Source organism: Manis pentadactyla, chromosome 1 (genome assembly GCF_030020395.1).
Source record: "Manis pentadactyla isolate mManPen7 chromosome 1, mManPen7.hap1, whole genome shotgun sequence".
NCBI classification, from domain to species: domain Eukaryota; kingdom Metazoa; phylum Chordata; class Mammalia; order Pholidota; family Manidae; genus Manis; species Manis pentadactyla.
Window position 1 is genome coordinate 108,110,179 of NC_080019.1, and position 21,321 is coordinate 108,131,499.

Here is a 21,321-nt window from a genome sequence, read left to right on the forward strand (position 1 = left end):
AGAAATCCATCTAAAGCACTGAAGTGCCAACAACACTGGGAAAGCCTATGTTTCATTTCTTGTACATGGGAGAACTGGTTTAAAAACATCCATCCAGAATGAGAAATGACAGCAATACCTAAATTTATAGAGATTTATACAGTATTTTCATATACATTATTTCATTTTATCCTCAGAAGAAATAGGTATTACTATTATTATCATCCCATTTACAGACAGAAAATGAGGCTCAGAAAGGTTAAATGACTTGCTCAGTCTTAAAGCTTGTTAAGTGGCCTGGAATTGACATTCAAACCTACACCTCCTGATTCAAAAATCTATATTCTTATCAGGCTGCAAATGCTTTTTTATGGTACATTTCACAGAAAACATTTGATGATCTTCTGGTAATTAACTATCTAAAAGTCATGGAACATCAACTCCGCAAAGGACTAGTAACAAGACTGATATTTGATATTTTAAGACCTTAAATTTTATATGCTTTTAAAGCATATGCTCTTAAAGGCTTAATTAGAGAAATAAAAGGCAGCTCTGGTTCTCATGTAAACTGTGAAGATTTACCTGAATGAAAAGGAAACTGCTGCTTGGCTTCACCCGTGTGCGCATCCCAAATAATTGTAGTCTGAGAGGAAAAAGAAAAATACATTGCTAAGAGGTTAAAGGAGTTTACCCTAGACACATAAATTAGTTGCCCACCTGCATTAAAGCAATAGAAATGTCAGAACAGATTCACATTTTAACAGTCACTTTATCTGTTTTCGGGAGGGGGGCCAGCAGGGGAGACAACTATTAACAGTTTAATTTTTCCCTGGTGTTTTTTCATTAGTCAACTTACTTCAAATAACAATTACTGGTTGGCTACAAAGTACCAGACATTATATTAGATTGCTTAAGAAACTCCATTGCAATAGTGTCCTTAATGTAAGATTCTTACAGCTGTTTAACTATTAAGAGGCAAACCTTGGTTAATAAAAAGTAATCAGCTAATTCTTAATATTATATGTTTAAAGCTCACATTTACATATAAAGGCAACTTGACTTTGGTAATATTTAAAAGAATATCTCATACTACATCAAAGTATGACATATAAATCCAAATGGATATATTTACAACTCCATTTTATACTCTCTCATCCCTGATTTTATAATTTAGGGGATGCAAAGAATTATACCGTAGCAGTAACTATTACCAGGGTTTTTCCCTCCCATTTCTGGCCTCCTCCACTTTTCTTCCCTTTTTTCTACTTTTTTTTTTATCACACTTAGGTAATCATAAGCATGTACTTTCCTGGATAAGATCACCTTAAATCTGTATTAATATTGGAAGGTGTGGAAAAGCGGGTGACCTAAGAAGACTAAGGAGAAAGAAGGTCCTATTTTTAACCTGCTCATATTTACCAGCTTAGTTAGGTGAAAAAAAGCTGAAAAGATCCTGCATTTCTTACACTTTCAATAAAGCACCAGGAGTTCAGCCCATTAGGACTGCTTTAAGATCTCTCATGGAATCCTTCCAGAGCCTTACTCACTGATGAGATCAACTAGCAACTGCAGAAGGGAACCAAAGAGCATGCAAGGTATGACATTCATTATGGCTCAAATTCCAGTAAAAATGAGGAGTGTCACACAGATAAAGAAGAAAAGGCATTCTGAAATAAGCAGATTCAGGAATGAGCTGATAGAAAATCTAAGAATATATTTTTACTACTGCCATAAATTCATACTCAAATTTCCCAAATATAAATTTTTATCATTTATGTGATCAGGGAAAAAAATATTACTTTCAATTGCGTGCTATATACCATATTAACTTTTACACAACTTAGTTTTATGTTCTTTTTACCTTGTCTACTCCAGCACTTAAGATGAAGTTTCCTTTCTTATTCCATTTTAATGCAAATATAGGGCCTTTATGCTGCCCCAAGGTGCTAGCAAGGTTACCTATTATTCAAAAAGAATAACATTAAAATTACTTCAAGCTTTGTGACTTGGGTCAACAACAAATGAAAGGAAAAATGCTTCATTTACCATCTTTAGTCCATATTCTGGCAAACCCATCATATGAACCAGTTGCTAGAAGTGTACCTTCACTCTGTCAGAGAAACACATTTCTTTCAGTTACATCATCCAGACAGGGCATTTAACTGTTGTTAGAATATTTTATATTTAAACCCTAGGTATAGCAGATCCTTGACATTCAGTTTCAAAGCTTTTCAGTTCTGCCTAATTTGGAATGCCATCAAAGGCCTATGAAACGCCCTTCAGTGCTGTGAAGATCGTGTTTTAACAGCATTTAGTCAGTAAAGCATTTTGCCTTATATCCAAATCTGAAGAATGGTAAGAAATCCTCTGGAGCAGGATCATTATCACCCTATGCATGCTAAGGTCTGCTGTATTCTTACAGATGCACATGACTAAAGATGGGGGTAGAGGCATTGGGAAGGGCTTCAAAATAATAATCTTTTAATGATTTAATAGAAGTAAAAAGCATAATCTTTCAAAATATTTCACTATGATTCCAAGTTTTTACATGGTTCTCCCTATAATCTTTTACTTTCTAAACAATGTGTGTGTGTGTGTGCATGCATGTATGTGTGTATATGATCCAAACAGTACTGCTGTTTGAAATGATCCAATTCTTCAATATCGTGAATATTTCTTTTCCTTTTTTAATTCTTTCCCAATATGAAATCCTTACTGATAAAAACCAACACAAGGCAAAGAGCCAGAAAAGCATACACGCTGACTTTATAGTTAATGAAGTGAGTACAACTGCCTGGAAGTACTTTACCACATGGAGAAATCCATCCCAATTTCTCTGATCTTATTCCCTTGCTGTGCCTTGCCTTGCCTTGATGAATGGTACAACGGAAGGACAGATGGAACTTTCTATGGAAGTGCAAGTTACAGAGTGCATGAACAGGACTACTGGGATAAGTAAATATTACTGGAGACAGAGAATGAAATCCTGTCTTATTACTTTCTTGATGATTTTTGGTAGGGGCATGGAAAACAAGATTGCCTTTTTCAGACCTCTCAAGCCATCCAGCTGTACAGGTAAGTGACAAACAAATGCTCATTCTGGAGGTTGTTGGCCCAGTTCTGTCAGGCTTTGGAAATAAATCCCTGTGGCTCTGAGGAAGGAGGAGCCATGCTGAAGCCAACACAAAAGCTTATTTCCAGGCTGTACAATGGGAAGTTCCCTTTAAACTAAGAGTCCTGAATGTTTGAATTCCTGGACTTTACATTAAAGTAGGAGAAGAGTATTTTAAAAATCAGGTATCTCATAGGCTCTTGCTTTTAGTCATGGACAAGAAGCATTAATTAAGGATAATATTTCCCCTCTTTAGTGGAAGATCCAAGTTTATAATGAATAATTTTTGAAAAGTCCACACTTTGTAAAACTGTAACTTGCAGTTCAGAATCACCAAGCTGAACAAACCAACATTTGTTAAACATCCTTTCCAGTGTAAACTGTAAAACTCATTAAATTAACATAGTCTCTAAGCCAAATAGTATAAAAAAGGCTATAAGGCCTTTGACTTATATGTAATAAGTCCCCATTATTAAGAAGATAATTCTTAATCCTGACCGTACAACCAAATAATACTTTGATGTGCTAAATTTCTTTTCATTTTCATATCTGTCAAGTTTACAGGAGTAGAAGGGTAAATAAATTGCTTGAAATTTTGGAAAAGAACGACAAAAAAAACCTAGTTATGAATTCTGGAAGAATTTCATAGAAAATGATAGCTTTAGCTGGAGTAATCACTTTTAAAGATAGATTTCATTCCTTGGAATGAAATTTGGAAGATCCTTTGGAAATCCCCACAAAAAACTGTTAACAGAGGCCAGAGGAGGAAAGGATGTTTACTTGATGAGGAAAAGACAACCTACCTCTACAATCCTTGGTAACACTGAAATAGTCTAAGGCTTCTTAGAATGGTGCAAGTGAAAAATGGATGCAAGATTACAGGGAAGGAAAAAGGCAACATGGAATAAAGGAAAAGATACAGGAACTTAAAAAACTCTAATTTTTTACAAATTAATCATGGGAATGGAAACAAACTAAGCTGTTAATCATGTATTTGAAACTGAATGAGTGAGCTTTATCAACAACAAAATCATACTTTCTGGTGAGGCACAGAGTACTTAAGTTCTCACAGAATTAGAGAACTCATAAGACTCCTACAGCTAGAGTAAGGCCTAGAAGTAGTTGAGTCTAATGGTCCCTAAAAGGCAGTTGGCAATGAAGCTTTCATCAGTTCACAGAAAAATGAGAGGGAACATGTTTTTATTATATAGATTTCTCTTATCTCCTAGCAAAAAAACTTAATAGTTAAGCACTCAGCCTCTTACTGGTTTTTGTCTATTGCCTCATTTATGTAGGTCACGTCATCACACTTCTACTAGGAAAATGAAGTAAAAAGTGGCCAGCCACCAGTTTTACAAAGGTTCTGCTGCTAGATAAGTGAAGAGCTGGAAGCTGAACCTTTATCTGACTGCTTGAGGGCTAGTCTTTGTTTTTAACACCACATTTCAGGTGGGGACTCCTAGTTTGTTGTTCCTATTAATGAAATGAAAAAATATCCAAACAAACGGACAAACTCTGCCATCAGTCTGAGGCTCAGAGAAGTTAAGTATCTTAGTGACTACCTCCGGCACGGCCCACAGTGGTACTCACATTCCAGTCCAGAGATGTCACGTCCTTGTTGCTCGGGACATCCTGCCCTCCTTCTCGTATACAGTGTCTAAGTACCAACTGTGTGGAGCCGCTAGTGCTATTTTCGCTAAGATTCCATATTCTCGCTGTCGAGTCTCCAGACCTATAAAGTATGCAATGTATTTTAAATCCTCATCATTTTTTCAAGTATTCCAGAATCAAAGCAGCATATTTACAAAATACTATTAATGACAAATAAAAATCTGACTCTCAGGGATTTTAATTTCCGGTATTTTTCTCAGTCTCCATTTTGGGGGCCCCAAACATCCCTGAAGCAGTTTGTTTAATTAAAACTTCTAAGACAACTTGTGCAGAAAACATTGATTTATAGAGGTAAGTGACCACAAACAAGTGACAACAAAACCTAAAAATGCTACTAATGCACTTATAAAATGTGACATAGTTCAGTAAGATGTTTTTTAAAATCGATTGTAGTTTCACTTTGAGAACATACCCTGATGCCAACAGATCACTAACAGGGTTCCAGGCACAGATGAAAACTTCAGATTCATGGCCCCGTAACACAACGGCTTTATTAGGAGGGATTTCAACATCTCCGTCCACTTCCATCATATCAGTATGATTATCTGCAATGTAAGAAACAAGTAGAGAACTCGTTACACACTATTACAACCTCCTGGAGGAAAAAAAGAATTCTTAACCAGCAAATACCTCCTTTTTAATATACAGTGTAAGATTTTTTTTCCACTATGTCAGGTAATGGTGAAAATGACTATAGGGTACTTAATACATGGAAAATAAATTCCTAGGTTTACTTAAGCATGACTACACTATTTTTAAAAGATGTATGTCAGTGTGTGTTTAGAGGGGAGTGAGGGTAGAGAAATGCTAGAGAAGTGCAAAATATTAGAACCACAAATGGCTAAAATGAGAAAATGGTTTGAATTAAATATAATCCATGCCAATACTATTCTAAATTTCTGCCAGCAGGGGTTGCTGATATCATTCATATAATGGAAGAGTTGCCTTTAGTCTATGCGTCATAGAGCTCTCTTGTATATGATAATGACTAGTACTATAAATTTTACTTAGAAATCAAATGCAGATACAAAATTTACTTAATAGTAGAAAAATGGCTTCTAAATTTAAATAAATAAATAAAATCCATGCAAGTAAAACTAGCTTCTTGGAGCTTTAGGAATAAAAATCTGATTGGTATGATACAAATTCGGGGAATAAATTGCCATAAATGAAACAGATGATGGTGTCTTAGCTTAGAAGAGGAGATACACTCCAAAAGCAAAATATTTCTTCTGAAAAGGAAATTTAAAAAATTCTTAGCTCACTTGCTATAGTATGTGCTCCATTCTCCTCCCCATTTGCTGTGTTTTCTCCATTTTTTGCAGACCCTTGTTGGTTGGTGGCAGCTGTGGCAGCTGCAGCAGCTGCTGCTTGCTGCTGTGCAAGCTTATCTCTGTAAGCTTGTTGTCTTGTTTGCACTACATCAGGCATTACGGCATCTATCAGTGACAGAGACTCTATTGGTCGCCCATCAAACAAGGTACCATCCTGGATTTGGAAAATTGTGAGAAGAAAAATCAGAGGATACATTTAGAATATATTCTTCATACAAATAAACAGCAGAAATGTAAATCTTCATTCCAAGAAAAAACACTTTTAGATAATTTTCTGAGTGCATGTAAGAAGGAAAGGCGTCAAGGAGGGAAGAAGGGAATTTCAAGAAGCAACTGCGAACAGCTGTTTAAATCTGTCTTCTCTCTAATTCATAGTTAAATATTGCACAGATAAGGCTGAAATATTGAAAGGAATAATAAAAAGTAGGTCCAGATGATAAAAGCAGTTACTAGGTTCCAAAATTCTATGTCAAAAGTAATGATCATTGTGAAAGAGTTCATACAATGTTAAGAGATGTGGTGCCACACAGAAAATACTTCTTTAAAACTAAAATTTACAATAGCATTGCTGGACTCAAAAGTTTCTTGTGATTTGACTAAAGTATTAAAACAGAAATATACTACAGATATTATGCCATACAATCATCTCACTTTACTAATGCTGAAATGCAAGCATATGAAGACTTGCTGAAGCTACACAGCTAGTCAATGGCAGCTGGGGTCTGAACCTGTGCTATGCAAAGTGGGATCCAAGGACCAACCGCACCAACATCAGCTGATAGTTTGTTAAAAATGTATATTCAAATTGAGAGAAACAAAACTGCTGAAGGGCTCAGGAATCCATGCTTTAACACGTTCTCTGGGGAAGTCTTATGTGTGCTACCATTTGAGAAGCACCATCACAGTTCAAAGGCTAGTGCCCTTTAACTTTAGGGCTTTGCTCTGATTTTTCAAAGCTTTTCTCATTGGTAATTGAACATTCAGAATTAATAAAGAGCTCTCAGCAAGCACAAGAAGAGACACAGACACAGAGCAAGTCAGAAACAGAAACACCACAAATTATCTAGGAGTAAGCACATATGAAGCCTGGCTCGCTTAAGCTGGTGAACATGCATTACTGACCAGCTACAGTGGTATGACGGGGTGCTCTGAGTCACAGACCCAAAGCCTATCTTTCTGAATTGTCAACTGTAATGGAGTATTTGAGGAGTAGGAGAAAATATTTTGACTTACAAGTAACTTAAAAGTACTTAAAACCAACACAGATACATTGTACAGTACTATGTTAAATCTACAAAAGTTTTTCACACAAAATGAGACTTCATCTGGCCACTAGTGGGAACTTCTTATCACCCTCCACAAATAAGGATACTTTGGGAGGGAAAGTGCTAAAAGACAATGCAGACACATTTAATTTAATGTTAGTAGATTTTTCAGTTATAGAGATGAGGAAACTCAAAAATAATGAAATCAATTTTATACACTTATATAATTATAGTAATAAGTTTTGACAAAGAAAACACAGATGCTCGTTTTTAAAAAAACTTGCGAAGGAAAGGAGAACTTGGTTAAGAATATAAATATCTGAAATCAAAGTAAGGCAAAAATCTCCACATATCACAAACCCTAACCATATAAAGAAATTTAAAGCTAGACCAGGGTTGGGCAAACTTTTACTATAAACAACCAGATAGTAAATATTTTAGGCTTTGCAGATGATGAGGTCTCTGTCACAACTATTCATGCTGCCAATGTAGCATTAACACATTAACAAATAAGCACAATTTCATTCCAATCTACAAAAACAGGCAGTAGGCAGGGTTTGGTTCATAGCTGACACCTCAGTTAAACTACCTATATACGGACCTTACATAATTAGGTAGGTAGTAATATCAAGATGGCTTTAATTATAAACCATTTTCCAAAATCAGGTATAACCATATGACGTGAGATTTTCTAAATTTCCAGACCATCAATTATGGTCTCAGCATATACATATCTTACTGTTTACTTAGAAAACCATATGAAGAGAAGTAAGCTACAGATCATGGTCCTTACAGTTGGGAGCCAACGTGCCTTGCCTGTGCAGCCTGACTGTACATTAGGAGTAACACCCTTCAGCTGTTAACCTGGTGAGGCTGAAGTCAGATAATGAATGAGCAGAGATCAGATTTAAGAGTGAGAATAAGTATTTGAAAATAAATCTTCCTTACCTCATTAATACTAACTTCTGCCTCTACATACTGTAGACCTTTTTGGATGATAGAAATCAATGCAGCAGGTGGGACAAGGGCACCATTTATGTTAGACTGACTGATATGGCTTTCTATACCAAAGGTAAACGCTGAATGAGAAAATCCTAAAAGCAAAAGAAAAGGTTTAAGAATTTATTCTCTTAGTGGCGACATGCCATGTGACACAAATGAACGACTTCTAAAATCATATAAAATCATACTCTATCCACATTTCCCAGACTGTTAGCTAAGGTCAAATGTTTTTAAAAAAGGAGTATCAAGATCCATACATGTTAACCTTTACATATTTCCTTTTCACTTTAATTACATAATATATACTATTTAAAATTTCTAGTATATAACATTAAGTAATGGCACATATTTTTTATTAACAAATAGCATCAAACTTCAAAGTTGGAAAAAAGCATTTGGAAATCTTGTGAGTCAACTGCTTCATTCAAGATAATTTAGGCCAAAATAAACTGGAGCCATTTAATATTTCTGTGGCATATTTAAATTTCTATATACAAACTGTCAAATACCTTATAAATTCAGTATTTTTCAGGTTTTTAAAAAAAAACTGCTTAGGAGATAAAAGCAAACTAAAACTAAGGAATGAAAGTTGCAATTTAATAATGAAAAATAATTTTTATGCTTAAATCCTATTGTATGTATGAGTTAAGTGTTTTAAAAAAATCATAAACTTTTCACCATTTAGTAAATCCACATCTTAATGAATTAGGAAATGAAGTGTTAACAAGGGAAAATCCAGATTGTGTGTCTTTATCAGCAACTCTTTAGTTTCAATTTGAAACACTTAAAACGAAAACACGTAACAAAATCTCTTTATCTTGGCATTGTTTCTTTTATGAAAGTCAAGTTCAAATTCAAAAGTAAACTTCTAGAGAAACAACAGACCCAAGGATAGGTATTCTCTTTACCAAAATATCTATCAGAGCTTATCATTAAATAGTAATTTTAACTGCTGTATTTTAAACAATTAAATTATACATACAAGTACTCTAGAACGTTAAAAAAAACTTTTACTAAATAAAGTAAATGAGTATGAAATTATCTGGGTCTTGATTAAACTGATTTAATCTATATAATAACTGTTGTCTATCCTGTCTATCCTAGTTTCTTGGTGCTTACAGTCCATGTCTTTTTTTCATTTTATTCTTCCACTCTTAGGTTCCTATGGCACTTATGAACAGTCTATAATGAAATACCGTGGGCTCACGAATAGCATGTGGCTAGGAGTATTTTAACTGGTTAATAGACAAAGTGCACCTAAGTTGATCTTCCGTAGGGCTCCTCTTTCCTTCCCTCTTTGGGTACCTAACTTTTATTCCTATAACAACAAGGGAGAAGATGTTACCTTTAGGACTTTGATTTGCCCACAGGCAAGATAACTATTAAACACATTTATAGTTTTCAGCTTAATCTGAGCTCACAGAGATGGCTAAGAAACACACCAATGAAAAAAGCACCATTGTGCATTGTCTCTATGAGGAAGCCCACAACTACTTGAGTATGAGTAGATTCCATATCACCAGGGTGGAAGGCTGAGAATGAAGACTGGAAAGAATGGGGAGAAAGGGTGAGAGATATGACAGGGAAATTCATAAACAGTGAGGTCAGAAATTCCTGTTTTCAATTACATACCCCTCCCTAAATAAATGCTGCACTAAATCATAAATAGGAAAAAAAGCTAAACAGCCAAGTGGCTTAGAGATTTAAGAAGTAGGACATCAAGGCAATCTGATACCACTTACGGAGGGGCCAACAATAGGCATACAAATGCAAATTTATTTATAATCTGAGTTAGAGGGTAAGAAAACAGCCATTAAGAGAACAGGATTCAAATTCATTCAGAGACCATGGCCATAACCACTTCACACTACAGCTCCTGGTGAACAGAATAGTCAGGGATAAAGTTAAGGCAAAGTAAGCGTCTGTTTACTTCTAAGAAAATAAAAGGCTGCATCATTGTTCTGTTTCAACTCAGGGTGTTAGAAAGTGGTGTCAGCAGTGCATGAAACATTAAGACATCTATTAGCAAGGTTTTCAAAAGTGTTTTGATTTTCATAGACTTTATAAATTGTAGCAAAATCCTCCATTTAAAATTATTGTGCATGCACTTAGAATGTTCTCAAATAGCAAGAAAACAACCCTGAAGTGGTTATTAGCATTGTTTTAGCACTTCTCATTAATATTTACCCTAAAGAATGTCCACTCTTAAACTCCCTGCTTAAATAATGATGGATTTAGTTACAACTTTTTATTATTAGCTATAGCATTAAATAGCAGCTTAAAATCATTATACTCAAAACTATTTTTCTTCTTCCCTTCCCTAAAACTTCTTTCTCCTTAGATATTTCTGGCTTTACTTCATTATACCTTAAAGTCACCCTAATTGCCATGCTGGCCACTTGATTTCCACCATTTAGCCAAATCCTATCAATCCTACCTCTCTGGCCTCTACTATGAGCATCAGCTTTCCTTTTCTGCCGGAACCTGGAGTTTAGTCCTCACCATCCTGTGCCTGGGCTATTAGTACTCCCCTAAGCCCTTTTCTCTTTTCCCCTGTTTAGTACGGTTGCCACACTATGGCTAGAGTACTACTTGTAAAACAAACACTAATCATATCACTCCAAGTCTTACTTGGGCACTTGCAATGACCTTTGGCCTTCATAAAAAGGTAAAACTCTTTAATTATGGCACAGTTACTTTTAACTAATCCATTCCACCCCCACCTTTCTTCCCATTGCACATGAAATTCAAGTGACTGCCAATTACATTTACCACCCTGAATACACTGACACAGGCCTTTGTACATGGGGTCTCCCTAAACTCTTTTCTCCTATCTGAATTGGAAGTGAAGTCCTTCCCTTCACTGCCCTGGGGTTTATCATTCCCTTTCTGCTAATTCTGTAATTTTTATAGGTATCACACTTCCCACACTGAATGGTTAACACCTGTGTGACTATGTGGGTATGTGTATGACTACTAGACTGGGCCACCTGAGGAAAGGGTTCATGTCTAGTAATCTTTTAATCTGAAAATCTATCTAATTTAACTAGTGCTCAATAAACATTTGTTAAATCAGAATGCAATTCTACTATAAATTATCTAGGCACATCAGAAAATCTATGAATCTGGAAAAAGCGTTTGACTTTAAGGCTTCCTTGAAAAACAACTTAACACTGAAACAGGGTTATGCCAAAAACTATTTCCATTTACCTGTAAATGTATATGCAGGAAACACTTTTTCAGGAATAGCTTTCAATTTACACAGCAGAAGGCAAAAAGGGACCAACCTAATTCTATGAAACAAAGTCAAGTCTGGCCTGACTGCCTAAAACAGCATCCCTTCTATCAAGGGGGTCAGAGCAAATCTGATAGAAGTATCACCTCTGTAATCAGGTACTCTACACATCATGAGCATGATTAAAATTTGGGAGATAGAAAAAGATTCCAGAAAGAAAGAAGGCCGAAAACCACAAAGTTCAGTACATAAATCAGAATACACCATTAATTCAGTGATAAAGACAGTGGCAGCACTGTGCATGTGGTTACTCGTGAGACTGCCCACCATTCCCCACGTAAGAGATGAGGTCTCAAAACAATTGTTTTCTACATACTGCTTTCTTCAGAAGTGCTTTCCTTTGCAATGATAGGGATTGTGTTCTCTATGGGTGTTAGTCCTGCAGAGCCTGCCAGCACAATTTACAAACAGAGAATACAGTAACATGAAAACAGGCCTTGAACATCATGGTTCTGAACAAGAAAAAGGGCAACTAATTATCACAACACAGTGCCCTACACTAGAAAGGAAATCTAGTTTATCTAAGGTCCTATTTAAGCTTCCGATCAGAAAAGCAGAGGAAATAATACCCCTGCTCCCATCACCACATATTCCATTGCCCCTAAATCCATCTACAACTCTGTCCTACAGACTCAGATTTTTGTTTACTCTAAAAAGCTCCACACTTAAAGATTTTAGAAAAGGTAAAAAGAAGTAGGGGGATAATGTTACAGGAAATACCTTGGATATTGAAGGGTTAGACCAACATTATAAAAATACAAAGGACAATGCAGAGAAGAAAAAAAATCATAATAACCAAAATGTAAATGCAACTGTTAATATTTTTGCATTCCTTTTTTCTTTATATATTGGTTTCTTGCAGCACAATACATTAACCATATAACTGTGCCCTAATTTTGCCCTTAAAATACATATATATATATATATAACTATGATCGTCTTATATGAACTGCATTTTCTGAAATAATTTTATTATCATATTCAGCCAATATATGTACTCTCAGCTAGTAAGTTATTCATCTCACAGCTAAGTATTTGGACTTTCCTAGCAGCTACTATTTAAAAAGAATCTCACCTCAAATATCTTTATTATAGGCTTTTGCCATGTACATATTTTTTCTCCTTAGGACAGGCTCCCTCAAAAGTTGGAAGGGGACATGAGTATTTTAAAAGAAGTTTTTCATGATTGCCAAATTGCTTTCCCCCAAAATTATGCAAATTTATAATATCATCAGTAATTTATGTTCCTTAATCCCTCCCCACACTAAAAAACAAAAAAGATTACTGTTAAGACTGAACAGGTTCTGTTTGCAACTATTAAAGGATCTTTGTCTTTTTAGCAACTATGTCACTAAGAATGTGTAATAGGAAATTCCTCTATCAGTGAAAAATAGTCATTCAGCCTACACTGGAGAAAGATGAGAAAAATCGATCTGGAAGCATAAAATTTACTAGCATTTGACAATTGTTTCCAGTTTATCGTTAATTAGTCATGTGTAACTATTATGTGTCAATTCAGTGTTACTGCATATTTTATTTGACTATAAAGTAAAATTGTGCATACCTACTTGCACTTTTGTAGCTGAACATTTACTCTAAAAATTCAAAGAACGACTGAAGGTAGACATACTAGATTTGAAGGCAGACATACCAGATCCTGAGCTCTCCTCACTCCAGTTCTACATGGTTAGAGGAACATCACTGACAGCCAGTTTAACCTGATTCCATTCAGTCTACTGTTAAAAAGTCTGTTTATAAATGGCACCAGCAGGGGCATATATAGGAAGTAATGTTTATCTAGCACAGTTATCTTTATCTGAGTCAATAGAACTACACAGTCATCTGGTGACATTTTATTAGCCATTGTAGGGGTTAATGCAAAATCATTAAATAAAAAAGAAAATGAGTGAATTGGCTCTTTAGTTAGAGCCTAAACAGGTCAGTTTGTGCCTACTATGATGTTTAGATTTCTAGATTGTATGTGTGAGTGTGTGTTTGACATGTGATGTTATAAACAAATACAGTATTTGAAACAGACACCATCTCAGAAAAAGTGGTGTGATGCAAACAAGCCCTATATTCAGAGACTATCTTATCCCTTTGAAAAGGTTAGGAAGCAGTATCAAAAGAGTGGGGTACAGGAGAGACAAGATGATCTTCCATGAACCAAATGCTTATAAGCCTACATCTATCATTATCTTCTCATAAACAGAGACAATATAACAAGATGAATCTCAGTTCTAAGAACATGAGGATTTAAAAAATAATAGTATTCAGAATCACTCAGTTATAAGGATTTTCTGCATTTTCCAGTTAGTCTTCAATCATAAAATGTTAGTTTTCACAGGGTCCAGTGTTCAAGTACATGATAAATAAAAATGTCATTGAGCTTTTGAACATGTAATAGTGACAGTTAAATCTAGGATCAAACCTCTCCCCCGAACCAAATACACAATTTAAGTAAAATAAAATTACATCTTATAGAAAACAACAAGAAAAACAGGTCCCACAAAGTTCACAAGTAAATGCCAGGAATAATTCCTCCAGAGAAAGAGGGGAAAAAAACCTATAGCTGAGTAACTACAGGAGAGGGAGAGGGATGAAGAAGTCCAAAACAGCCTAGTTTTCAAAACTTAACACTGTATCAGGTTCTCTCAGATACAACTGAGCCTGTGCCACTTAGTATTTATTCTGCATATGGCTGCTCAATATGAGTTATTAGGGTAACCAAATTATTAATGTCCTTGGGTGAACACTAATTAAAGAGAACATACTGAATCAAACTGATTGTTACTTATGGCACTAAGTGTCAGATTCACTAGATCTTCAAGTCATACCAAGAGAGAAAAAAATAACTAATTTATTTCCCAGGAAATATTTGTTCAGTATGGATATCTAGTTCACAAAACTGCAAAAAGGTGATGACCGAAGTAGTCTGCTTACGGTGAACATCCCAGAAATAAAATTGAGAAAATTTGAAAGTGACAACACTTAATAAATACATTGTACAACAAATATACTTTTCTCTTAATTAGTTTTAATGTGCAGGGGAGGATGGCTTATTTCAGACATAAGTCTATAAAACACTGGAGGCTGAATATCACAATGTAATCCCTTTTCAACAAGCAACAAATTTATAGATGAGGAAACTAAAGCTTTGATTAGTTATACAATCTGGGGAGAGGAGAGGGATTTTTCAGAAAATATCTTCTAGTGCTCATAATAGTTCTAACAGGATGTTCACCGCATAGTATAAATATTTAAGACTGAAACAATTTAAGTCATTTTATTCCCCCTGGAGATGCATATCACAGTCCAGTCAGCATTAAACACTGGTTACAAAAGACAAATATCAGAAGTTCTGACAGAAAATATTATTTCTAAATCACACATTTACCAAACCAGAACAAAGTGTCCATAGGTGGTTTTTGGACATTCTGACTGGGAGCTTTTAGATAATGAGACAAACAAGGAGGAATTTTTATTTTCCTTTGTGGTAGTCTTTACAAATTTTACTGATCATTTAACCTGTTTCCGCCCTTTTGAGTACCTGTGCACATAAACATTCTTTGACATGATTGTTTCTTTTCTTCCTATCTCCTAATCCAATTCAGTATCCTTAAACAAAGTAGCAATGTTAGGATTCTAGTTACTTCTGTATTGATTTAAATCATTTAAGAGAAACATTTATGGCCTACAAATAACAAGCCACATTTCTTAGATATGTAGTTACCAAGTCCTAATAGCATCTTCTTTAAGTTATGGTGATAAATATGATAAAACCCCAAAACAACCCAGAGAAGGCCATTACTTGGACTAGGTTATTCCAAAATACAATCAACTGTAAAATGGACATTTTTATGTATTATTGGAGATGAGTTAGGTTCTGAGCTTTCTAAAACCTGTCTTAAGTTAACACACAACTATTCAGTTCTTAAAATCTTTCCCATTTCCCATTTCTGGAAGTAATTTCAAGTAAATGTCTCAGGGTATCCTTTAGGATATAAACATGCCTCATCCTGTAAAATTTTGCCTAGAAATACAAATATACCACTTTTAGTGGCTTCTCCCTTTTTAGAAGATATTCTCACATTCCAAATTCAGTGTGTACTTTCATACTTTCCACTTTATCTTGAAAAATTAGTACAATTTTTTTCAAGATATTGTGAACATGCTGCATACCTGTTGTCAACTTTCCTGTCAAATTCTAATTGTCTTACAACTAACAAAGGCCAATGAAAAATCACCTGGGGACATTTGTAAATTTCTGGGCCCCACCTGCAATTCTGTAAGTGATTCTGATGCAGGTGGTCAGAAGATCAAACTTTACAACTGTGTATAGGCAGTTTTAAATTTATGGCAAGTTGCATTCCTAGAAAAACTTCTGTTAAGTCGAAATGTCAGCAGCTGAGTCTGCCTATAAATCATAATGTAAAGAGGAAGTTACAAATTTTATAAAAGAACTGGTGTTCACATTTTTAGAGATGTGGCTTAACACTGCACTTCATCACCGGAACACTATAAAATATAAGGCTTTCTAAAAAAACACACAAAGCGTTACTAAGAACACAATTAAAAAGGACTTAATATGATGCATAGCAATCTACCATTAGAAATTTTTTTTTAATTCTTGCTTTATTTTTACTGCAACATAGAACACCTTAAAACATGGAATTTAGAAGGGTTTTCTCTGAAAACATAAGCACTTAGACTTTTGATAATATTTAATCGCTGGATACTCTTTCAGAAGTTAATCCAGAGTATTATTTTACTGCCCTTCTACTTGTATTTTTTTGTACAACATCAATTTGTGGACTTCCGTTTGGAAACAAGATCTGAGTGTTCATTAACATCGCTAACTTCAATTTGCCCTATTTCACTTCAGCATGGGCTGAACCGTAAGATGCCACTGAGGTATTTGATTGTTTCTGATCTCCAGAAACAGTATAGGTTCATATGGTTCAACCTAAATAGCTGCCTTTACAATACCTAACAAGTCATTGCAATGTATTTCCCATCCACTGGTGCTTCACAACACTTTTTATTTTAGTGCCCAAGACTCAAAACTCTGGCTTAAATGGTGGTCAGACTGAAAGGCAGAAAAAGAAGTTTGTTTTAACCCAACAAATTCTTTCCATTTTAGCCAAAAGTACTAGATAACAATATCCAAACATATGCATATATGTTATATATGTTACAATCACTAGGTCACTAACTTTTTCTACTTTCATTTACCGTTTTATCTTACTCAAACTATTCTAGAGATATCCTCTTTGGATCTGCCTTCAGTAACAGTTTACCAGTTGAAAAAGAAAACAAGATCTAAGATCTATTATTTTCAAAGCTTCCTAAGAAGTGTTTCTGCATATGTTGGTTAGTTTGTTCTCTCTTTTTCCTCCCCGCCTTTGTTGGATATCATCTTCTCAGCTGTCCCAAGGCCAGAGGAGCAATGGTGGAGCTTGGCAATAGCAAACCCAAACCCCTACCCAAGAGAACGGCACAGAACTGAAGCACAGCTGGGAGCATCTCAACAAGCAGTGAAATCTAAGATCTAAAGCCATGTTTGCATTCCCTGTATAAGAAAGATAAACTAGTTAAGCCCTATGAGAATAACTGTAGTTTCAAAACCAAAACTGAGGGCTCAATGTCCAACTCTATTCCTTCCATCCTCCCTCACATGTGACTACCAAAAATTCATTGTTAATACTGTGTCTTACCTTTATACTAAAGCACTCCAGTAACTTTAAAATATAATTTCTAACAACCAAGAAAAAGTACACACTTCCAATTGTAAAATAAATAAGCAACCGGGATGTAATGTATAGCATAAGGAATATAGTCAAAATATTGTAACAACTTGGTATGGTGATAGCTGGTACTTAGAATTATCATGTATATAAATGTTGAATCACTGTGTTGTACACCTGAAACTAATGTAATGTAATACTGTGTGTCAACTACCCTTCAATAAAAAATAATTATCTAAAAAAAAAAAAAAAAAAAAAAAGCTCATTACATGTTAACATAATTAACATTTTTATGGAAAATAACTATTTTCTGAAAGAAAAACTTTAGTGAGAAACACAGCATTGCTTTACATGTTTTAAAAATTCTGTAGTGTCTGACTTCAGGGAAGATGCTTTTGCAGTCAATCTGTTGCAAATTCTTAGATCATGTTATCATGCTAGGTAGTCTCATGCTATCATGAAAGAATGAGAGTGGGAGGTAAATAACATCTTAATATTTGTTATGAAATCAGGTTTGACCTCGAAAAGTCTGAGGCCATACATTTGGGACCACTGATTCAGAACAATATTTGGTCCATGAAGAAATAAGGTGTGATATTCGTAATTAAAAATAAAGAAATTTAGAATTTTAGGCCTAGAAGCTGCTCTATTAAGTATTGGGACATAATTTTTTGAATATATTTTAAAATAATTTATTCACTCTTTAAGTTGTAGAGGTAGAGATTAGTTTTAAAATTCTGAAAAATTCCACATTTTTGACATTATTGAGTGTCAATATGTGGGAAAAGTTGGGGTTCCTATGGCCAGGATCCTCACTGAACCTAAACCACTTGATGATGTAACTGGCCTGTTTCTAGGTAATTGCTTTCACACCCATAGGCAATAAGCTATTATTGACTGAGTCGCTATATAAAGAATTCGGCCCAGTGCTCTGGGCGGAGGTAGAGATGTTAGTGCTTGACCTGCTTCTGGGAGAACAAGCCGGGTAATAAACCCTTTCGCTCCAAAAAAAAAAAAAAAAAAAAAAAAATATAATTTCTAAAATTCAACTTCTCCAGCATATTTTGAACCATCAAAGGATTCCCTCGCATGTTAACAATCTGCACTTAATATTGCAGCTAGTACTTTCCACCATCCAATGCCCCTCCCAATCCAAGTTTTCCCTGTTTCACTTATACGTTTTTTTTGCTTAATTCATCCCACATTTTCCCTTGTAGTTTCCCTTGTTTTAAGACAACACCTTTCACTCCATCTAGAAAACTTGGATGATCATTGGCTTAATATTTATTACAATGATTTTCAATAATTTATGTTTACTACTCATCCCCCAAGAGATGAGTAAGAAGTCAGGTCAAGGATACACCTATTCAACTGGGATAATACTTACGAAAGCACTCTGAATATATATGGTTAACTTAGCTTTTACAATGCTGACTACAATTAGGATCAGTAACAATTACTCAAGGATTCTGAATATACATTATCCAAATGACAGTATCTGAGAGTTTATATGATCCTATTAATAACTATGTGCAATAATCTCACTTCACAAAAAATTATATTAACAGTCTTTGAAAAGTGAAAGCCAAATCTTTTGTTACAAGTATTTGCCTGACATGATTCCAACATATTTGAAAGAGTCAGAGAGTTAAACCATGCAATAACACATAGCTTAAAAATGGCAGTCCAGACATTAAATAAACATACAAAGTTCAACAGTTTGGACTGATACAAATTTCAAATGCATAAAAGGTTATTTTGAGAATATTAAAGTAATTTGAGGCCTATTTACTTTACGAAAGTACTCACCTGACTCTTGCAAGTATCTATATACCAAGAAGTTGACCTCATCACTGCTTATACTCATCTTTATTCCCACTTAAACCATGAGGTCACAACACAGGATATAACCCTAAAAATAAAACAAAGTTAATTAAGTATTTTCTCAATAAAATATTTTTAAACAAAATGTAAACAATGTCGTAAAAATCACCTGCTTTTATTAAATGATGTAAAATGAAGGTTCTAATATTGTCTAACAATAAACCCTAACAAATAAAGTTACCTTCAAAAGTTGTTAATAGATTGTACAACCGAACATGGCTGGGTCTATTTTTCTGCAGGGTAACATACTGGCAAAAATGATTAAAAATTTATGAAAGGGCTTTAGTATCATAGTTTAATGAGTATATCAAATAGCATAAAAAGTCATTCCCTTTTTCCTCCTTAACTGTAAAAAATAGTAAATTTTAAGAATCAGATTATTTAAGAAAAGACTGATGATAGACCATTAGCTGAAGGACAAGACACTTATGCTGGTTTTGTCTACTGTACCATTTGGTAGGATGTGAAATCGCTATTTTGTCAGCATCTAATCTACAATGTTGAAGTTTCAAAAAGCCCTGGGTATGCATAAAAGCATAGAGGCTGGAATACAGTTTTCAAAACTCAAATGATAATCTCTTAATGTACATACTTTAAACCCTGAATTCAGAGGGAAAGAAACTTGAGACATAATGTAAATGTCTCAATCATAGGTAACCACTCTCATGTTACAGAAGTGATATAAGAACATCAGCAAACTTTTCTGCAGAGCCAGACAGTAAACATATCACTTGGTTTTGCCAGCTGTACAGTCTCTGCCACAAAGCAGCAAACAGCACAAGAACAAGTAAGTGTGGCCACATGCCAAAAGAACCGGACACTCACACTTCAACTGCATGCTATTACTGTGTCATAATGTACTTTTCCTTTTCAAGTACTTAAAGATAAAAATAAACCTTTCTTAGTTTGTAGACCTTATAAAAAAAAGGTTAGTGGGCCTGATTTCACCCAAATACTGTTCCTGGTCCCTTATTTAAAAAGGATGTACTGACCTCTCTGTTCAGTATAAAGGAGAATCTGATGTTATGGGCCTACAGTGATCGTCCTAACATACCACGGATCTCTCTATGGTGCACAGTTAACAGCATATTTAAGTCGCAGATTAACAAGCGCTTGTGTAAGCTACTGTGTGACAGGAACATTTAAACACTCATCAAGCTTATATCCAAGAAAGACAGACAAAGGGAGAATCACAACTTTCTAATGGACTCCCACAGAGGAAGGCCTAAACAAATTCAGCAGTCTGGGAACACATCTTGAAGTCCCACTAGTGTTTAGGCCTGAAGGAGGAAGAGGAGGAGGGTGTCTGGGGAAGGAAGGCAGGAATGGAAGCAATCCAGTGGGCAGTAACAGTCAGTGGAAGAGGTGGGTGAGGAAAGAGAAGTAAAACATGAAGTAAGGCTTGAAACACAGACAAAAACCATATTCTGAGGGACTCTGAAAACACACTTAAAGGAAATTAATATACTGAAAGGTTTCAAGCAGGATAGGGGAAGGACCAAATTTGCATTTTTAAAAGATCATCCTGGCTATGTAAAATAGACAGGCAGGAAATGGCTGGAATAAGGGGAAAAGTTAGGAAGATGTTGCAGTCATCTAGGAGACTAAAATCTGGACTGTGGCACTGAAGCTAGAGGGAAGTACTGGGATTCCAAAATACTTACGAAGTCAACACAAGGGTGAGTGGACACAGGGTTGAAGAAAAGTAGAGATTCAAAGGTTTCTTTTAGGGTATCTGGATGGGTGGTACTTCCATTTACTAAGATGAGAAATCATGAAAGAAGAGTAACACTATCTTCATATAAAGAAAAAAGGTACCCTCCCAAAACATTAACTCAAGACTGACCTTAAATCTCCTGCATGATCCAAAATCAAATGTATAATCAAAATTACTTTATCTTACAAAAATAACTTAGTCCAAAATGTATAGTGGTAGCTTATTATTCCTTAATAGATTATTGTAATTTTTGTTCTGCTCAAAATCTAAATTTGCCTTATTTTAAAACCGCTCGAAGATGTTTATGCTCAAAGT

At 35.0% G+C, this 21,321-nt stretch overlaps 1 protein-coding gene across 8 annotated transcripts in view; it reads right to left on the reverse strand.

Moving 5' to 3' along the window:
• TBL1XR1 (TBL1X/Y related 1) overlaps positions 1-21,321 on the reverse strand; it is a 184,182-nt gene that overhangs the window by 21,971 nt on the left and 140,890 nt on the right. For 4 of the 8 annotated variants that reach the window (XM_057500088.1, XM_057500102.1, XM_057500096.1 and 1 more), the window contains 8 exons: positions 19,215-19,317; positions 8,310-8,455; positions 6,028-6,250; positions 5,175-5,307; positions 4,682-4,823; positions 2,026-2,089; positions 1,841-1,938; positions 562-622 (listed from right to left, as the gene is read on the reverse strand). In XM_057500088.1, coding sequence (XP_057356071.1) covers positions 562-622; positions 1,841-1,938; positions 2,026-2,089; positions 4,682-4,823; positions 5,175-5,307; positions 6,028-6,250; positions 8,310-8,455; positions 19,215-19,272 — 925 coding nt within the window. In that variant the 5' untranslated portion in view covers positions 19,273-19,317. Of the gene's footprint in view, positions 1-561; positions 623-1,840; positions 1,939-2,025; positions 2,090-4,681; positions 4,824-5,174; positions 5,308-6,027; positions 6,251-8,309; positions 8,456-19,214; positions 19,318-20,953; positions 20,973-21,321 lie in introns of those variants that run through there. The other 4 variants (XM_057500112.1, XM_057500107.1, XM_057500114.1 and 1 more) reach the window with 2 other exon arrangements.